We start from the raw sequence: 19236 nt of genomic DNA, 5'->3' as shown, positions 1-19236 counted from the left end.
CAGCAGAAGAATAAGAAGAGGGATTAAATTAGTCAAGTTTATTTTGCAAATTTAAAAACAGCTTGTCTTTGCAACTAAGAGGTACTTTAAGAGCAACAACTGTAGCTCAGATTTTATTTGTTTAAAGGGACACTGAAAATTTAAAGAAAGAAAGAAAGAAAGAAAAAGTCCAATGCTGGAAACAGTTCTCCCCTATGTTGGAATAACACTTAAAGATTAAATAAAATTATTTTCAATCTTTTATAGTAGTTTATTTTGTGTGTTTCTGACAGAAATGTGCATCACTGTGTAGCTCCAAAGCTTGTCTCGCTCACCAAAAGAAGTTGGTCCAATAAAATATATTAGCTCACCCACTTTGTCTCTCTAATATCCTGGGATCTACACAGCTACAACAACACTGCATACTGTACAGTCAGTTTATCATTTGGGTGGATCATTCACACAGCAGCTGGGGAAGGAGATTTGTGCTGCCTTTAGCTAAACTAGGATTCAAACTCACTGGATCTTTTTGAAAACTTTACAAAGAAGCAGTATTCAAACTTGCACCAGTTCCAAAATTCTTAAGTCACTTTTTTAAGACAAAAATATCTTGTATGCATCACCACTGACATAGTAATGTCATGCAAAATTGTGCCACTAGTTTATTACTTAGTTCATAGTCCATTTCTGTAACATCACATTTATAAGGACCAATGAGATCTGTTACAAGGAAGGCCCAAAAAATCTGAGTTGCTTTCAGTTATTTCAAAAATGCCCCTTGCTATATTAAAAAAACCCTTAATTTTTACCTTGATTTGGAGAAGCCTTTCTAGATTTTACATTGGAGTGCTATAAAATTTTCTGTAATTAAGGTTCCTTCCATCATTCCTGATCAAAAGCGACTGACGCAGTATTATAGTGGTGTGTTAGCACCACTATAGTTAAGGTTGCATCAAGACTTCTGTTTAAAATTTAACCTTGCTGAACCCTCTAAAATCCACATGCTTACTCAGATTTCTTTGGAATTTCATGTGCTCAGGAGGGTGCAAGGTATGGTTAGCGATCCAAATTTAGGTTCATTTGAACTAGAGACAGCAGTGATATAAGCCCCCCCAAAAATAGCCATTTTCCAAAAAGTTTCTAGGGGTTTTTTTTGCGCCACACCAGAGATCAAACTATGGATTTGATGTGCATCAAAATGGTCTCAATCTATTGAGTTTTACTGAAGGTAATGCCTGTATAATGCTGTATGATTTAGTATGACCATTTATATAATTGATATTACAATATGCAATTGCAACAAATCTTGAACAAAGTATGTCATGTAAGGTGTCAATGGAAAAGTTATGATTTACTAAGTATGATTACCCTGTTTATATGCATGTATCATCTTTGTATCTGAAGTTATATATATTGGCTATGTACTGGTATCTTAAAAGTGTTGTATTCTTGGGTAACACCCACACGACAGAATTTACATTAGGGCCAGACAGCTATGTATTGATGGCCTATCAAAGACACTTAGTTCTCACAATGGACCATAGAAGAAACTCATCCAGCCCAGATGGCTCTTCCTGAGGACGCCTCAGACTTTGAGGGGCCAATGGCCACCCTCTGTGGTTCCATAAACTATGTAAGGGCATGGGATATATTCCTGTAACTCCAGACTCCATCTTTGGCCAGTAACTTTCCACAAACAGGGGCTTTGTTTGGGACAGTAAAATTTAATGTATATGGCAGATGATAAAAAAAAGGACCCCTGAGATATCTCCATTTTGTCTTCATTTCCTGCTTCATTTCTCTGGACTAAATTTCTAACAAGGAAGCTTTAAACAAGGACTGATGATCACCCAATACGTCTGAGTAACTTGTATGTATATGATCTATTAATCGTTTATAACGCTCTTCTTTTATTAAACCTTTGGATTTTAGTTACTAAAGGATTGGCATCAGTGTGATTACTGAGTAAGAGCTGAGTTATATATTGACCCTGACTAAGTGGCCGATCTCCTGGAACTGGAGGACCCTATATATGATGGATTTGGTTTTCAATAACCAAATATCATGAAGTCCAGTGACTGGGTGATGAGCCAAAGGCTAGAATGCCTAAAGAGATTGCATTTTCCACTTCTTGTTAACCAGTGTTGTGATACAGAAGTCTACTTTACTGGCTTGGTATATCTAAGGACAAAATAGACACCAGTTTGGGGGTGAGTCTGCCCTATTTCTCAGTTTGTCCTGAATTTGGCATCCTCAGCCATGACCCACTGAGGCAAGGTGACAACCTGGCACCCACTAAGTCTTTGGAGGACCCAAATTGTGAACAGTATTTAAGATCATCTTCATCTGAACTCTGTCATCACGCCCCAATGTGCCTCTGTTAACACACACCCCTTTATTCTGCCAACCACACAGTTGCTGAAACATACAAACTCTTCACCTCTTTTACAGCCCATTCACTCTCACCCCCAGGATTCCAGCTGACACTATTAAAAGGAGAAATGGGGGGGCGAGGGGGGAAGCTGCCCATGCCACCTTCCCTCTAATCCCCTGGATCTGGCAGTAGCCAATGGGAATTATTTGGATACACTCCATGTGCAGTCAGTGTATTAGGCACTAGATGTACCTACACTATGTAGTGGAGGCGGTAGTTGGGCTTACTTTGTAAAGATGTGTTTGTGATATGAGGACTTGAGTGAATTACTTTGACATGTGTAACAGAGCTCTGATTAGACTACGAGATCTATATTTCGCAAACTCCAATGTGTTTGAGCAAAGGTAAAAGCTACATATGCACCTTCAGGATGCAGAATGTATCATTTCAGTGCAGACTTGTGTACATTATATAATTAGCAGAGTACAGGGGTTTTAGCATGAAGGATACTGTCAGTAGCAAGTTGGGATATGACAGCAGTCTAGGCATTTATTATCTGCATGCACTCCAGGTAAAGTGAGTGTGTAGCTCAGGGGTGGGCAAACTTTTTGGCCCGAGGGCCACATCTGGGTATGGAAATTGTATGGCAGGCCATGAATGCTCACGAATCTCGGCCAATGGGAGCTGCGGGGGCGCTGCTTGGAGCAGGGGCAGCGTGCGGTGCCCCCTGCTGCCCCTATGCATAGGAGCTGGAGGGGGGACATGCTGCTGCTTCCGGGAGCCGCGCGGAGCCACGGCACATGCGTAGTAGGGCAAGCCCCAGACCCCGCTCCCCGTCGGGAGCTCGAGGGCCAGATTTAAATGTCTGAAGGGCTGGATGCAGTCCCTGGGCCGTAGTTTACCCACCCCTGGTGTAGCTATGCTGAATGACGGAGGCGGTAGTTAGCTATGCTTGGTAGAGGTGTATTTGCAAGATCTGTGGATTACTTAGCGTGCATGACAGAGTTGTGATTATGGCCTGAGATCTAGGTTTTCCATTATCGTGTTTGTGAGGAAAGGGAAGAGGTGCATGTGTACCTTCAGGATGCAGCAGGTATCATTTCTCTGCAGAACTGCATAGGTTTTGTCAGCAGGGCACAGAGCTTTTATTACAAAGGATATTGTCTGCAGTGAGATGGAATATGAGATGACCCAATGCTTTAATGATTGTTAAGTGAAACTGAAGGTTGAGATAGTATCCTGTGAAGAAGTGTAAGGGAGATGCAAAAGGCTGTTAAGCGGTTCTTAAATTGTACAGGCATGATAATCTTTCTGGGGAGTTGGCTAAGGCCTGGTCCACACTAACCCCCCACTTCGGACTAAGGTACGCAAATTCAGGTACGTTAATAACGTAGCTGAATTCGAAGTACCTTAGTCCGAACTTACCGCGGGTCCAGACGCGGCAGGCAGGCTCCCCCGTCGATGCCGTGTACTCCTCTCGCCGAGCTGGAGTACTGGCGTCGACGGCGAGCACTTCCGGGATCGATTTATCACGTCTAGACAAGACGCGATAAATCGATCCCAGAAGACTGATTGCCTACCGCCGAACCAGGAAGTAAGTGTAGACGTACCCTAAATGTGCGAGTATGTCAGGATCTGTAACTTCCTGATGCCTACAGTGCCAAGAGCCAGTGTGAATATATGCATATTGAGAAGTTGCTTGCAGAGGGTGGCATGATCAACCTTCCCCCTTCTCCCTGCCCCTCACCTTTGTCCTTGAAAAGTATTAGCTGGAATCCTGGGGATGAGAGTGAATGGGTTGTTGAAGGAGGTGAAGAGCTTGTACATTTCAGCAACTGTGTGTGTGTGTGTGTGTGTGGGGGGGGAGATAATCAGAATAAAGGTATTTGTATTAATGGGGCATATTGGGGCATTGCTAAAAGAAGGCAGAGTTAAGGCTGCATGAGCAACCTTAACTGTTCATTTCCTGGTTTTCAGAAGGTCAAGTTTCACTCAACTCAATGTTTTGCAAATGGACAATATATCAAGCAAACTTATCTCCGTATTAAAGTAGTTTTTTGCCAATGAACAGAGCTAATGCTCTGATTGGGATAAATTTCCCTTGCTCTCCTCAGGTAGCTCTTACGCAATTTATGGTTTCTGGAGCGTATGATAAAACTGGGCCAAGTCCACAGTAGTTCTCTCAACAGCAGGGTCGGGAGAAAAAAGACCTTTATCCATTCAATTTCCTCATTCAAAAAACCCCACCAGGTACAAATGTCAGGGCTTTCTGGAGTACTTTATTTGGAACACACTCTGAGGAGGACAACAATTCTAAATGCATAATAGAAACAAACTTGTAGTGTGTATGTAGCAAAGTATGGCCATCAGACAGACAACCAGCATTTTTAATTGGTTGACCAGTGCAATATGCTCATGGCAAGAAATACCATTCAACAAGTTGGTTGCCAAATTCTGCACCAGTTTCAACAATCTTCTGAACAGCACATTGTGGCACTGGTAGACCAGTGCCAGCTCATGCCAAAGTCCCTAGGTCTCAAGTTTATACTATCAAATGCATAACTGGAAACCAGTTTGACTCACCTTTGTATTGTTATTGCTAAAATAGGTATTAGACTTGTAACAATGTGTTTAGACTTTATGAAACGCTTGTAAATTGCTACACGTATTAATCTTGCTTATTGTACCTGTAACCCATTCTATAAGGTAACATTTAGTGTTTGTTCTGTAACTGCAAAAATGTTTGCTCTGAAACTGTAAATCCAGTCAGGGGGGAAGCATTACCAAGTGTGAAATACTTGTTCACCACAAGAGATGTTATCTTCTCCCCAACAAAAGACATTGGACAAAAGATTTAGTTGATTGCTTCCCCCACAGCCCTGAAGAGGGTATGTGCCCAAGCCTTCATCCTGTCACAGCTTGAACGCTGTGGAAAGGAATTAAAATGCCTGCTAAGGAGAAATTATTCCTATGCTGCTTGAACTCTGAGGGGCAAGAATTTCTAAGGATAACCAAGGAGTCTCCACCTGTTTTGGCTGGGTTAGCCCTACAGGTATACAGAGTTTGCTTATAATAGAAGTTACAGTCACCTTTCAAAAGGTGACCAACTCATTTGTGTGTGTGTACATGCACCTGCTTTAACTTTATAAATAACTCATTTCTTTTTCCTAGTTAAATAAACCTTTAGTTAGTTTGTTACAGGATTGGCGATAAGTGTTGTCCTTGGTTTGAGATCGGAGTACAACTGACCCAGGGTAAGTGACTCATCCTTTGGGACTGGGAGTAATCTGAATATTATTGTGTTTTTTTTTTTTTTTTTTTGTAAAGAAACCATCTATCACAAAGTCAAGCTTGCCTGGGTGGCAAAATAGTCGCCTTGGGCATTCCAGTCTGTCTGTGACCCCATGGTAAGACTGTTATAGTGCTTTAGGAGTATAAACTTGTTATAGGCTTAGCAAAATCTAATTACAAGAACATAAAACCAGTTTGGGGTTTTTGCCCTGTTTCCTGGCAGTCTATTCTGAGGTTGACACTCAGTGGTGAGTCACTCCAGACAGCGTGACACACACCTCAGTAGTTTAATTTCAAAGTAAAAAGACAGTAACATGGGTCACACCCAAGAGAAGCTGTTGAAACCGTACGCAAAAAACAAAAAGTAATCTTGGCCATTGCTGCTTTATGATCATGTAACTGCAGCTGGACCTACTTCTAGACCCCTCTCGATTGCAAACAAAAGAATCATAGAATATCAGGGTTGGAAGGGACCTCAGGAGGTCATCTAGTCCAATCCCCTGCTCAAAGCAGGACCAATCCCCAGACAGATTTTTACCCCAGTTCCCTAAATGGCCCCCTCAAGGATTGAACTCACAACCCTGGGTTTAGCAGGCCAATGCTCAAACCACTGAGCTATCCCTCCCGCACAAGGTAGAGAAACATCCTTAAAAAGGGGCAGCTATCCTTGCCATTTCCTGTTGCTTCCCCCATCCAACATCTTGTGATTCACAGAAAAGAGCAGATATCAAAGAAACGCATTACACTTGAGGTTGGGAGCAAAGAGAAACCTCTCATATATGTTTTTGATTTAGATAATGCTTATCTGGCCTGAGTGTAGGCTAAGCTGATAGAAAGTACCTGGTAGATAAACACAGATCCTTAATTTCATAAGCTTGCTATGGCCAGCTAGTCTTCATTAAATAGTTCATCTGCTGAAATCCAGCTTTGAGAGGGTAGGTCAGATTAATTCCATACTATTGCATAGCTTATATAACAGTAACAAGAAAATGATCTAGTGATAAGACTACCGGAGAAAATTGCATTTTAAGAATGTATTTTAGACTTCCCCATTATCTTAAAATGAGGCTTATACTCTGAAAAGTGATGCACATATCATAGTTGGGTACAATATGCCTCAGTGTTGTTATGTCAAGTCTCTTATGTTACAAGTACACAATTTTCTACCTGCTGGCACTGAAAACGGTGAAAACTGACAATCTAGTTTGTTTTTTTTCCTGGTTCATGCATCACCAATGCATTTCGCAGCTAGAACCTAATCAAAAGGGTGGTTTTGGGTAAGACCAAAAATAATCCAGCACACACTCCCAGTGTTATATTGGCTCTGCATTAACGACAGGAAAAGGTATTTGTTACTTAATGCAAGCAGATACCAATTATTTGGGAAGAGCAGATCTGTTTAAAGAAAAAAGTTGCCATTTTTTACATGGTCCCTTTTCTTACCACCACACTTGGTGTCTACAGCGCTGGGTAATAGAAGAATGAAGTCTTCCTTTATGACAGTTGTCTGGGAACAAAAAAACCTGAGGGGGAATTTATGGCCAGCATGCTTACTGGGGTTAAATTGGCATTAACTGTCTAGTCACCTGTCAGCAACAAATTAACGCAGGAATAATTATCAGTAAGCAATGGTTGCTCTCATAGTGCAGGTTTTGACAATCTTCAAGTACCCCTGTGGTTGTGGCAAACAATACATAGAGGAGATGGCAGTACAGCATAGAATCGCATATATTCTGAGTACAGGGCATTAAGAGGGATATATTTTGCTCCTCTTCATTCCTAAAATTACTTAACAGCAGCACTTCAGCTGAGCTAACTGAAAGATGATTAGGAATAAACCTGATTTAGTAAAACTATAATCCAGTACAATCTTTAACATGTTCCTGGAGAGGAAAGATGCAATTTATAAATGTTGCTGCCCAAAAAACCCCCATGAAGCCATATAGTAACCCTAGTATTCTAGGACTCCTATCCCACACAAAATCCTACTCACCTGCTACGCGTTCGTCTGTCTCCCTGTTTCCATCATCAGAGTATCTTGCAAAGTCTAAGGAATCAAGGGTACTAATGCTTCCAGCTCGATCTACAAGAGGTGAAACAGGATTTTAACCATTTGTAAAAAGTCCTAAAAATTGCAACAGTTCAATGAACAAAAAATAGATTTTTGGCGGTTTTAGTAATTTTAAAATAGATGGTTACTCAAGTGTTGTGTATGAATAAAATTTTATTTTTTTAAACCTTCACACGTTTTAAAAAGTAGTATAACAAAACAAGATATTTAAGAGCTCTTTTTGAAATAAAAAAAAAGAGCACTGTAGCAAGGCTATCCTGATTATAGGGAAACATGCAACAGTGAGGGGAAAAAATGTAACATTCTTGCGTTCAATAAAGTATGTCAGGAGAAAACTAATTCTCTGCTGGCTACACAACAATCCTTTTTCCATCAGGAGCCACAGAGTTTTTTTGTTTATATCCTTTTGCTGTTATACATATGGCCTAATTACTTTGTAATGGATTTCAAGAATACCAGCTCGGTTTGCATTAGAAATTTTAATTGCTAATGAGATGCAGGTTTGTGGCTGCCAGAATCCTTTACTTTATTCCCTGTTCTAATGTTTTGAGGAAGTCCAATAGATATACTGCAATCAGAAGAAATGCTTCTTTATAGTGCTCATTGCTGTTCTGTGTAGACAAGCCTTAATAGGCAACACCAAAGCCACCATAAGAGAATGGGAGCAAAAAGTTAAAAAAATTTCTGCAGTAGGAAACTTTTTATAAAGATTTGTGCATTTTGCCAATTTTTTTTTAGAAAAGCCATTTTTTCCCCCTATATGCTTACTGTATATTTGCAACCTAAAGGCACAAATTTATAGTTACATACCAAAACTGTTAAAAGAACATAAAGGTTGCAAAGTCAAGCATTGAAAAGTTAGAAAGAGACATACTGAAGGTTGCCTATGCATTCTTAATTCAGCCCCCTTGTGTGTCTGCATTATGATAGTCTTTAATTACATGAACACATTCTATTTTTTTCTCCCCCACAGGACCCCAGCTTCATTTGTTGCAGAAGTTGGAATGTGTAGTGATGAGCCTGGGATTGGAAGAAGAGAAAGGCTTGTACATGTTAAAGCAGTTGAATGCTGCTCTGAAGAATTAGAGCAGTGGTTCTCAAACTTCTGTACTGGTGACTCCTTTCAAATAGCAAGCCTCTGAGTGCGACCCGCCTTATACATTCAAGACCATTATAAATGCTGGATGCGAAGCAGAATTTGGGGTGGAGGCTGACAGCTCGCGACCCCCCATGTAATAAGCTCCTGATCCCCTGAGGGTCCCAACCCTCAGTTTGAGAACCCCTGAATTAGATTCTATCCTTGCCTCTGCCACAGATACAAAACTGAAGAAAAAGCTTCAATGGGGTTGCACTCAAACTATTTAATGGGAGTGGAAAAGGCGCATATCACAGATAACTCACAAAGTACGTATGTAATTTTCACAAATAAACAACATTATAGACAAAGTAATCTAGCTCAGCTTGAATTTGTCTGGCCACATTAAATAGCAAGTGGAATAGATATCTGCATTACACAACGTAAATTAAACACTAGACTTAAGTGAAGAAAACTATTAAAAAAAAACAAGTCCGTCTTCCCAAAAGGAAGATTCAAAACAGGCTTTAAATGTAGACAGAAATTTCAAAAAGTCAATTGTGAAAACGAAATTACTGAGAAACCTTAGGTAGCTGTACTTAGAAGTGTTGAATATTTTTCAACTTGTGTCATTTAACATCTTCATTAACTGAAAATGGTGAGTTCTATGGATGTTTCAGCAATATAGATAAACACGGTATAAATGCTAACTTGTTACTGAGCTTCCAATGAACCCACCTTATTTTGTAAATGCAGAATTCAGTTTTGTCCTGTCTAGGACATTCTGTTATGCAAGGTCAGGGTGCAAGACTAGAAGATATACTATTATACTACAATAACTCCTCACTTAACGTTCTCTCGCTTAACGTTGTTTCAATCTTGCGTCCCTGCTCCATTACAGAACATGCTCATTTAAAGCTGGCAATGCTCCGCTATAACGTTGTTTGGCTACCTGCTTTGTCCACAGCTGGCAGCCCCCCCCCCCCATCAGCTCCCCTATGCCTCCCCCCAGCGTCTCCCATCCACCAGCAGACCCCACGGATCAGTGCCTTCCCCCTCCTCCCCCCGCCTCCTGCCCGCGGCAATCAGCTGGTTTGTGGCGTTCAGGAGGGAGGGGGGAGGAGCGAGGACTCATCACACAGGCTCCCCATCCCTCCCCTGCCTCCTGGGGGAGAAGAGGCGGGTTAAGGGTGGAGGCTTGGGGGAACGGGTGGAGTGGACAGGCCGAGGGTTGAGCCCCCCACCCCTGGTGCTTGCACAGTAGGGGAAGCTGCAACTGCTGCTGCGCAATGTGCTTCTCCTAGCCTACAGCACCTTCAGCCTCCTTGCCTGCCTCGTCCGCAGTGCCAGTGGGCTGTGCCTGTGTGGGGTAATGCCGGGGCACCTCCCATTTCTTCATACTCAGCAATGATGATTATATTAAATTGTTTCTTTAAAATGGTTTAAAACTTATACCTGAATTAAATTGCTTGTTTAAAATTGTTTCAAAATGTATAGAATGCCTTTTGTCTGGCAAAAAAAAGTTTCCCTGGAACCCAGCCCCCCTCGCCTTCCCCAATTTATATTAATTCTTATGGGGAAATTGGATTCGCTTAACATCGTTTCGCTTAAAGTCGCATTTTTCAGGCACATAATTACAACGTTAAGTGAGGAGTTACTGTATTAATTTTAGATAGTCATTGAACCAAAACTTTCAGAACAGAAGCAAATGAAGAGAAACCCTCAGAAATCTTCAGAAGAAATTAACTTTTTGAGCAATTAGAGCAGCAGTGAAAGTTAGCAAGCCACCTACTAACAGTCTGGAATTCTATAAAGGGTTTTCAAGAGACATGGGTTTCTTTCAAGCTAGTCAAATGATACTAGTCCATGATAGCCACTCCAGATTAGATTAAATGCATTGATCAAGAGTATATTCTTTTTCTTACTATTTATGGCATGTTTTAATTATTGTTTATGGACAAGAGTAACAGAACTAATGGTTACACAAGGTAACAATTATAAAAAGAGACAAATGGTTATATTTTAAAGAGGGCATGTTCCATCCATAGGGATGGAACATAAAATGGGGTCTGCCAAGTACTAAAATCTTTAAAGCAAATGACAGTACTCCACAAACAAGCAATGTCATCACATGTAGTGTTCTAGAAGTTTTAGATTATATGAAGTAGTAGTTTCCTAAGGACAGTTTGGTTTAAATCCTGATGCATATGGGGCAAAGTCAGAACCAAAATAACCCATAGCAATAATGAAAAATAACTTTGTATGATTGTAGGTAGTAGCTCACACCAGCATCCTGTTCTGGAGAGGCAATAGCGACACTGGTTTATTGCTGCCTGCTAAATAACTAGTCACAGTCTACTAAGTAGACAACATGAATAGCACAGAAAAGAGAGACTATCCAAGAAGCTTTACCATTTGACCAGTACAACTCTAACCACAAAGTGTTTGGTCTCTGAAGCTGATTACATTCCATCACCATTTTATAAAATGATCTACTTCACTTACAAATTCACACTGACAGGACTGACAACAAGTATGTTAGGAGGAGTGATTTATAAAAGGAAAGCGTTCCAGGCTTAAGTTGTTACACAGTCTAACAGTTGAAGTCTAGGGTGAGTAGGCTTCAATTCAACCAACTTTAAAGTACAGCAACAGACATTTGCTCGGTGTTTCTTACAGACAAATATGAAAAAAATCCCTGCTCTAAACAATCTTCATATTAAAGAAAGCTAAACCTTGTGTGTACTCAGTAATAGCTTCTTACATTAAAGATGAGACAAGGTGGGTGAGGTAATACATCTTATTGGACCAACTTCTGTTGGTGAGAGAGACAAGCTTTTGAGCTAAGCGCAAAAGCTGATCTCTCTCCCCAACAGAAGTTAGTTCAAAAAGATATTACTGCACCGACCTTGTCTCTCTAGCATCCTGGGACCAACACAGCTCCAATACTGCATCCTTTAAAGATGCCAAGTTTTTACGCAAGTTTCTAGTACTTCATATTCTTTATCACTGCAGAGACAAAACAGCTTTGAGAATTCAAACTGAATTCTATTCTGGCACGAACAGATTTATCATCTAAATTCCAATTACAGAGCCAAACTTTGAGCAATCACAGTGAAACACAGGGCAGAATTTTTATAACTATTGATGCATATGCCGGAGACAGCACAGCTTGATGCAGAATGCACACTGTGTTTGTAGGTCTGGCAGTAAGAAAGAACATCTTTTCTCCTGTAAGCACAACTGATGTCTTAGGGCCATTAAACTCAGAACTCTCCTGCACCGAGTTGTTTGTCAGACTATAATCACAACTTAATTTTACAAAACATTTCAGTTCTTTTAACAAATATGATATCCAAAAACATTTTAGCTCCCCTCCCCTTAAAATATAAAAGTTCATAATAACGATGTAACTGAATACTGGAGACTGAGTTGTCCAACATACATTATTTTGGCCAACTGATTAAAAAAGTTTAACATTTAGAAATATATAAATTAAGAATTTTTTCATCCCTGGCTATAAAACTCATCTGCTGCTTCTATTACACCACCCAAGAGCAGTGCAAGTATGGTGTCACTACACAAAGCTTTGTTTTGGAAAGAGAAAAATAACAGCAAAAATAGTTCTCCTCATTCTGGAAAATGACTAGGCAGTATGTCATTAGTTTCTAACTTTCTCAAAGTTTTACTTCATATGAAATTTCACATAAGTGTTCTAAAAAGGGAGCAATATTTCCCTTTGAAATAATGCTAGTGCTTTTATCCCAGTAGTTCCTAAGCTTTCACTGTAGCAACCCACGTGCGATGGTTTGGTGAGCAGGCACGCCTCTGTCAAGTCTCTTCATGTTATGCCCAACACAGCTGCCACCATCTCTACTCTTTTCTGTCTCCCCCACTGGAGTTATAAAAATTATTAGCTGCTCAGGCACAGAGATGACCAAGGATGACATGAACCACCCTGGCCTTGCCGGATGTAACTGAGGTGTACTGTGCAGAAGTCTCAGTTGGATGCTGCAATGTAGTTTTTTAACCAGGCAGCACCAAAGTACTAGGCATACAGAGTCAGCATTTCTTCCATAGATGGGAATTCTGGGATATGTGGGACAACAGTAAAAAATGTTACAGTTGCTCCCAAGAGTAAGAGGTAGGGAGAGATGCACATCAGACAGTAACATGTTGCAAAATGTAAGTCTGTAGGTTGCTTTTAGGGGTTATTTGTCAAGCCTCTTTTTTCAGATTTTGCCATTAAACAAGCGGCAGCACAAGTAAATATGTCTTGCTGTAACTTTGCCACACTGCCAAAAGCAACGCATATAGTTACCTATGACTCATTTCACTGTGACAGATCACATTTTGAAGGTGCTATGTTTCAGAATTCCATCTAATTGCTGTCAATAGAGATTTCATTCTGCACAGCATAAGACTCAATGCTTGAAGTGAGGTGAGTTATTTTGGATCTGTGGATAAATGTACTTGTTATGAGTGTGGAGTTTCCAATGTTGGGAGAAAAACAACTGAGTTATGTAAATAGTATTTGGATATTCTGAGGCATTTTTTTGGTGTGTATTGCAAAAGACCAGGCATCTGTCAACCATTCTTTACTCTTTCACCATGCCACACCCCGCTCATCACACACAATTCATCATACACTATGCTATATATTCCTTAAAATGAAAAGCTGATGTTTATTCTATGTAGAATAACTTTATTATAAGTAGTAATTGCATTATTTCTTCTATTAATTATGTCTTTATGTTTAGTTTACTTTTCAAGAATTTGTAATTTACCACTATGTTTTTTACTTTAACAAGTTCAAATATTGCAAAATAAACCTTCTTGATATTAAAATCTTTCACTTAGTAAACAACAAACAAAAAGGTTCCTGAGGATCTATGGGTAAAATACTGTGATCAATACAAATAATAATACATGGATAGCATCCACAACAAGTTTGGCAGAACTGAAGGAGACGACATCTTCCTGTTCAAGCAGCACTGCTCCTACATGTTCACCAACTCCCGCCCAATTCTAGCTGCCTATTTGACATTTTCTAAAAACCTTCCAATCCCCAATCATATTTTAAGAGAAGGCTGACAAGATCCTAGGTCACCTCCCCCTACCACAGCTGCTCCCTTGCGACCTGGAGATTACTTGCAGTTCTCTTAACCCCTAGGCCTGCTCAGTATGCTCATTCGCTCCCACTGGCTGACTTCTCTTGATCACTCCTTCAAATTTCTTCTTAAAAATTCCCTCAGATTCCTTCCCCTCAAAATATAATCACGCTGTTGTCATGCCATCCTAGAAAACCACCCTTGACCCCACCTGCCCCTTCAGCTACTTTCTGCTTTCATCTCTAAACTCACTGGCATGTATCTTATACAACAGTTGCCTCAAATTCCTCTCCTACAACTACCGTGGACAGGTGCCCAGGGGACCTGACAGCATCTGGTCAGATCTACTGACTGGACATCCAAAGTCTGGTTACTGCAAGCAGGGGAGGTGCTGGGTCATCACCTGTTCCAGCCCCTACTCAGCCGGGGCCACCTCCTACCTTCGTCTGGTGACTGCAGCTCCCAGCCCTGGCTCCGCAGGCAAGTCCCTCCTAACCCAGGTGGGGAGGGGGGTGGAGGTGGGAGGCGAAAAGCAGCTAGCGATGGGGGCGCGGGGAGAGGAGTGGATGGGGGTGGGGCCTCAGTGGAAGAGGCAGTGTCCGATTTTTAAATATTACCAAGTTGGCAACCCTACCTCCAACCCCATCCCCAAAACCCTGGTCTTTCAGTCATCTCCTTGTAAATGTATGTCAATTTAAACATGATAGGTTTTGACAGTGTTTTCCCACCACTAGTTAACACCATCTGTATAACAGTCACTCAGGTTCATAACTTTGCATCTATCTCTGAATTTGCCCTCTTAGGGTATGTCTATGCTGCAATGTAAGCCCAGGGTTAGTAGAACTCAAGTTAGCAGACCCTAGGTTTGTTAACCTAGGGCTTGAGTATCTACACTCATTTGTAATCCCAGGTTAGGGATTGTTGAACCCTGGGTCCCTACCTGGGTCTCCAGCATCTACACTGTATTGTGTGGAACCATACATGTACACATCCCCAGACTTCCTAGCGCCCTCCTAAAATGTGGCCACTCTAGCCCTTTGTTTGTAGCATAGTGTGGAAAAACTTGACTGTCCATCAAACTTGAGTGTTCAGAGGACAAAGAAGGTTGGACCGTGGGACTTCTGGAGGACTCCCAGAACAAGAGTCCAGTGGGCTGCATCTACACTGCAAAGCAATAGGGGTTAGAACCCCAGGTCCAGTCTTGATTCAGGCTTGGACCTGTGATGTGTGTATAGATAGAAGGGAGGTTTAGGCTTAAACCTGAATTCAAATTCTGGGCTTACACTGCAGTGCAGGCATACCCTTAAAGCCTCACCCACTTCCAGGCCCTCCTGATCCTCAAACCCTCTGCAGGTCCATTCAAAATGCTGACGAGACTATTCTGAAATGCCTCCCTCTCTTTCACAACAGCATCAAATTCAAGTCTCTTATCCTCACCTTTTAAAACACTCCACCCTTCTCAACTCTGCCCCTTATTTATTTTATTACACTGTCTCCAACCCCCTCTGCTCTGCCAATAATGCCAACCTATACTCCCCATTTGTCCATTTCTCCCACAAGCATCTTTTCACTTTTTTCCATGTTGCCCTTTATTAATGAAATGCCCTCCTCAAATGAGTCAATAAAGCCCCATTGCTGCCATAATTTCTATAGGAAAATGCCAATTAGACTCATTAAGGTCAGAAGGGACCATCATGATCATCTACTGTGACCGCCTGCATATTGCCGGCCAGAGAATCTCACCCACTCACTCCTGTAATAGACCCATAACCTCTGGCTGAGTTACTGAAGTCCTCAAATCATGATGTAAAGACTTCACATTACAGAGAATGCACCATTTACATTCATTTAAACCTGCAATTGACCCAGTCCCCATGCTGCAGAGGACAGCGAAAAAACCCCAGGGTCTCTGCCAATCTGACCCTGGGGAAAATTCCTTCTTAACCCCAAATATGGCGATCAGTCAGACCCTGAGCATGTGGGCAAGACCCACCAGCCAGACACCTGGGAAATAATTTTCTGCAGTAACTCAGAGCCCTCTCCAACTAGTGTCCCCTCACCAGCCCTTGGAGATATTTCCTGTTAGGTGCTTGTGGGAGAAGTGGACAAATGGGGAATTGAGGCTGGCATTATTGGCAGTCCCATCATGTCATCCCCTCCATAAACTTATCAAGCTCAGTCTTGAAGCTTAGGCTTTTTGCCCCCCCACTATACCCCTTGGAAGGCTGTTCCCAGAACTTCACTCCTCTGATGGTTAGAAACCTTCACCTAATTTCAAGCCTAAACTTGTTGAGGGCCAGTTTATATCCATTTGTTTTGTGTCCACATTGGCACTTCATTTAAATAACTCCTCTCCCTCGCTGGTATTATTGAGCCATCATAGCTTCCCTCAGCCGCCTTTTGGTTAGGGCTAAACAAGCCACGCTCCTGGAGTCTCCTCTCATAAGGTAGGTTTTTCCATTCCCCAGATCATTCTAAGCCCTTCTATGCCCCTGTTCCAGTTTGAATCCATTCCTCGGATCATCCTAGTAGTCCTTCTCTGCACCTGTTCCAGTTTGAATTCATCTTTTTTAAACATGGGAGATCAGAACTGCACACAGTATTCCAGGTGTGGTCGCAGCAGTGCTGTGTATAATGGTACTAACACTTCCCTGTCTCAACTGGAAATACCTCTCCTGATGCATCCTAGCACTGCATTATAGCCTTTTTTATGGCTGCACCACACTGGCAGCTTAGTCATCCTGTGATCAACCAATACACTCAGGTTTTTCTCCCCTTTGTCACTTCCACCTGATACATCCCCAGCTTATAGCAAAAATTCTTCTGGTTAGTCCCTAAGTGCATGACTTTGCACTATTAAATTTCATCCCATTTCTATTACTCCACTTTACAACGTTGTCCAAATCTTCTTGTATGATATTCCAGTCCTCCTCCATATTTGCAATATCTCCCAACTTTGTGTCATCTGCAAATTTTATTAGCACATACTCACTTTTTAAGCCGACAATCATCAAAAACTGCATACCGTATAGGTCGCTGATGCAATGACAAGTGCCCATCATTGTTACCTTCATCTGCTCCTTACTTTTTCCTTTGACTGTTACACCCACTTCTACTTTTCTAACTTTAGACTGTTAACTCTTTGGAGAAGAAACTTTTTACTATATATTTGTACAATGCCTAGCACAATAGAGCAATTATCACGATTATGTACTCGCCTCAATCACTTTGCCTATGATTTAGGTTTGAGAACTGGTATTAGTCCAGCAAAACACTCCTTTCTTCTTACAGCATATTCACACTTTCTTGCTTTCTTTCATCATTTTCAGTACAGTACCACCCATTTGGAGTTCAGAGGCTAAGGTCCAATCTAACCATAAAATGTAGCTGGACACAGCTATGTCAGTCAGGGATGTTGTACGGTAAGTATAAAATTAAAGAAGTAAAGTTAGCTTATTGGTTAAGGAAATATATGTGCTTTGTAAAGAAAGGCCCTGACTAACAAGTAGAAGGAAGGCCTTGAAAAGAATGAATTATAAGGTTGAAAAGAATGAAATAGGGAGGATATCTGGTTCAAAAAATAACTAATGAATAGGGGGAAGTTTTGAAAAAGAAGGCCTCTGACTGACAAGGGTGACAGCAGATGGTTTTAAATTAAAACAAAGACGATCTGTTTTAAAATGAGCCAACACAGCCCTTCCCCAAACCACACACTAGTGTTAAAACCTATGTAAACCCAGGTGCAAAGAAAAACTGTTGGTTAGCAGGAAGGAGGGGAAGAGATAAGGAGGAAGATCCTTGGGGAAAAAAGGAGTTTGTAAATCTTTTCTGGATTAAGACTGGAAAAAAGGGTGAACTGATTCAAATTGTTTTTTAGCTGAAGACAGTAATTGGCAATGACATCACTTGTTTGTTAAAGGGTATAATAAGTAAACTCTTAAAGGGTTCATTGCTAATACCTGCCTGACCATGTTGGAGCCAGCCAATATGGGTCTAAAGCATCCCCAGGTTTAGCCTATTTGTAAGTATCTTATTCAAATGCTTATAATTCTTTTGTTACTGTTTGGATTTACTAGATTGCTTATTAGACAGACTTTTTAGGCATGTTTAGAGCAATTGTATAAATATCATTTGGCCTTTGGATTTAATAAAGGAATTTATGGTTACACTAGTGTTTGTTGGTTTCAAATATCAATATTAATAATTCCAACTGGTGTGAAAATTCCATGTTCCTGAGCAGCGTAGCTATGCCGACCGAACTGCCAATGTAGGCTCAGCTAGGTCAAGGGAAGGATGATTCTGTCAACCCAGTTACAGATGCTTGTGGAGCTGGTGATCCCACATGAATGGAAAAAAACCCTCCATCAGAGTATGCTGCATCTATACTACAGGGTTATATTGACATAACTATAGCATCATAGCTATCCTGGTGCAATCCCTGGACCGTAGACCCTGAGCGTTGAAACAGAGAATTTCACAACAATTGAAAAAGCAGTTTAAAGAATTTACTGAATGGAATTGGTGTTAACAGCCTGTATTTGTTTGTTAGTAGATTTAACAACATAACTCATAATATTGCCATAATCTGAAATGATTGTGGGAAAACACATACAAATTTCACTTTAGGGGAGTAGGAGCGGGAAAAAAAAAATCTGTCCCTTGTTAAAATTTTAAAAACTGTAAAGATTTGGCAGTTTTGCATAGCCATGACCATAAGAAACCTGCTGGTAGTTTTTAGGATTCCAGCTGGTTCAAACATTACAGGCCGAATGCTCTCTGGGCATTTTGTTGAAAGAATGCATCAAACACATCACTGAAGAGCACAGTTTTCCTACACAGTCAGTATTATTTCTTGACCTGCTGTTCTCAAGGTACAGTGTTAAGGCTGTCAGTGCATAACATGCCTCCTCAAAGGAGCCACCAAAACTTAGTGGGGGTGGAAAACAAGATTCAGGAATTGGAAATGGAATTTTATATAAACTCAGTATACCTCAATTGATATTGCAGTGCTGCTGCAGAGAAGACTGTGGGTGCAAAATTATTTTGAGTTTGCTTGGGTGTGAGCACTGTTACACAGCTTGAAAACCAATCAGAGTACTGTAAAGGGTAATGAAGCTTTGTAAAGCATTAAAGAGAAGCCCTTAGTGGTGTACTTCCAGTAATAGAGTTAGCTCTATGTTCATGTAGGTATCTTCATTAACAATCTGGAAAGGGGAGGGTTGTTGAAAAGAATGTCTGCATCTGAATTTCTAATACAGGGGTCGGCAACGTTCAGCACGCGGCTCGCCAGGGTAAGCACCCTAGCGGGCCGGGCCACTTTATTTACCTGCTGACG

The 19236-nt window shown here is 41.0% G+C and overlaps 1 protein-coding gene across 2 annotated transcripts in view; it reads right to left on the bottom strand.

The window, feature by feature from the left end:
• The window catches only part of RELCH (RAB11 binding and LisH domain, coiled-coil and HEAT repeat containing), a 122820-nt gene that overhangs the window by 97048 nt on the left and 6536 nt on the right, over window positions 1-19236 (bottom strand). For both annotated transcript variants that reach the window (XM_026658541.2, XM_026658565.2), the window contains exon 2: window positions 7638-7727. In XM_026658541.2, the coding sequence (XP_026514326.1) occupies window positions 7638-7727 (90 nt within the window). The remainder of the gene's footprint in view (window positions 1-7637; window positions 7728-19236) is intronic.

This window comes from Terrapene carolina, unplaced genomic scaffold (genome assembly GCF_002925995.2).
Source record: "Terrapene carolina triunguis isolate 2854851 unplaced genomic scaffold, T_m_triunguis-2.0 Scaffold53, whole genome shotgun sequence".
Taxonomy (NCBI): Eukaryota; Metazoa; Chordata; order Testudines; family Emydidae; genus Terrapene; species Terrapene triunguis.
Note: the sequence above shows the minus strand (reverse complement) of the source record. Positions and strands in the feature narration are given on the sequence as shown.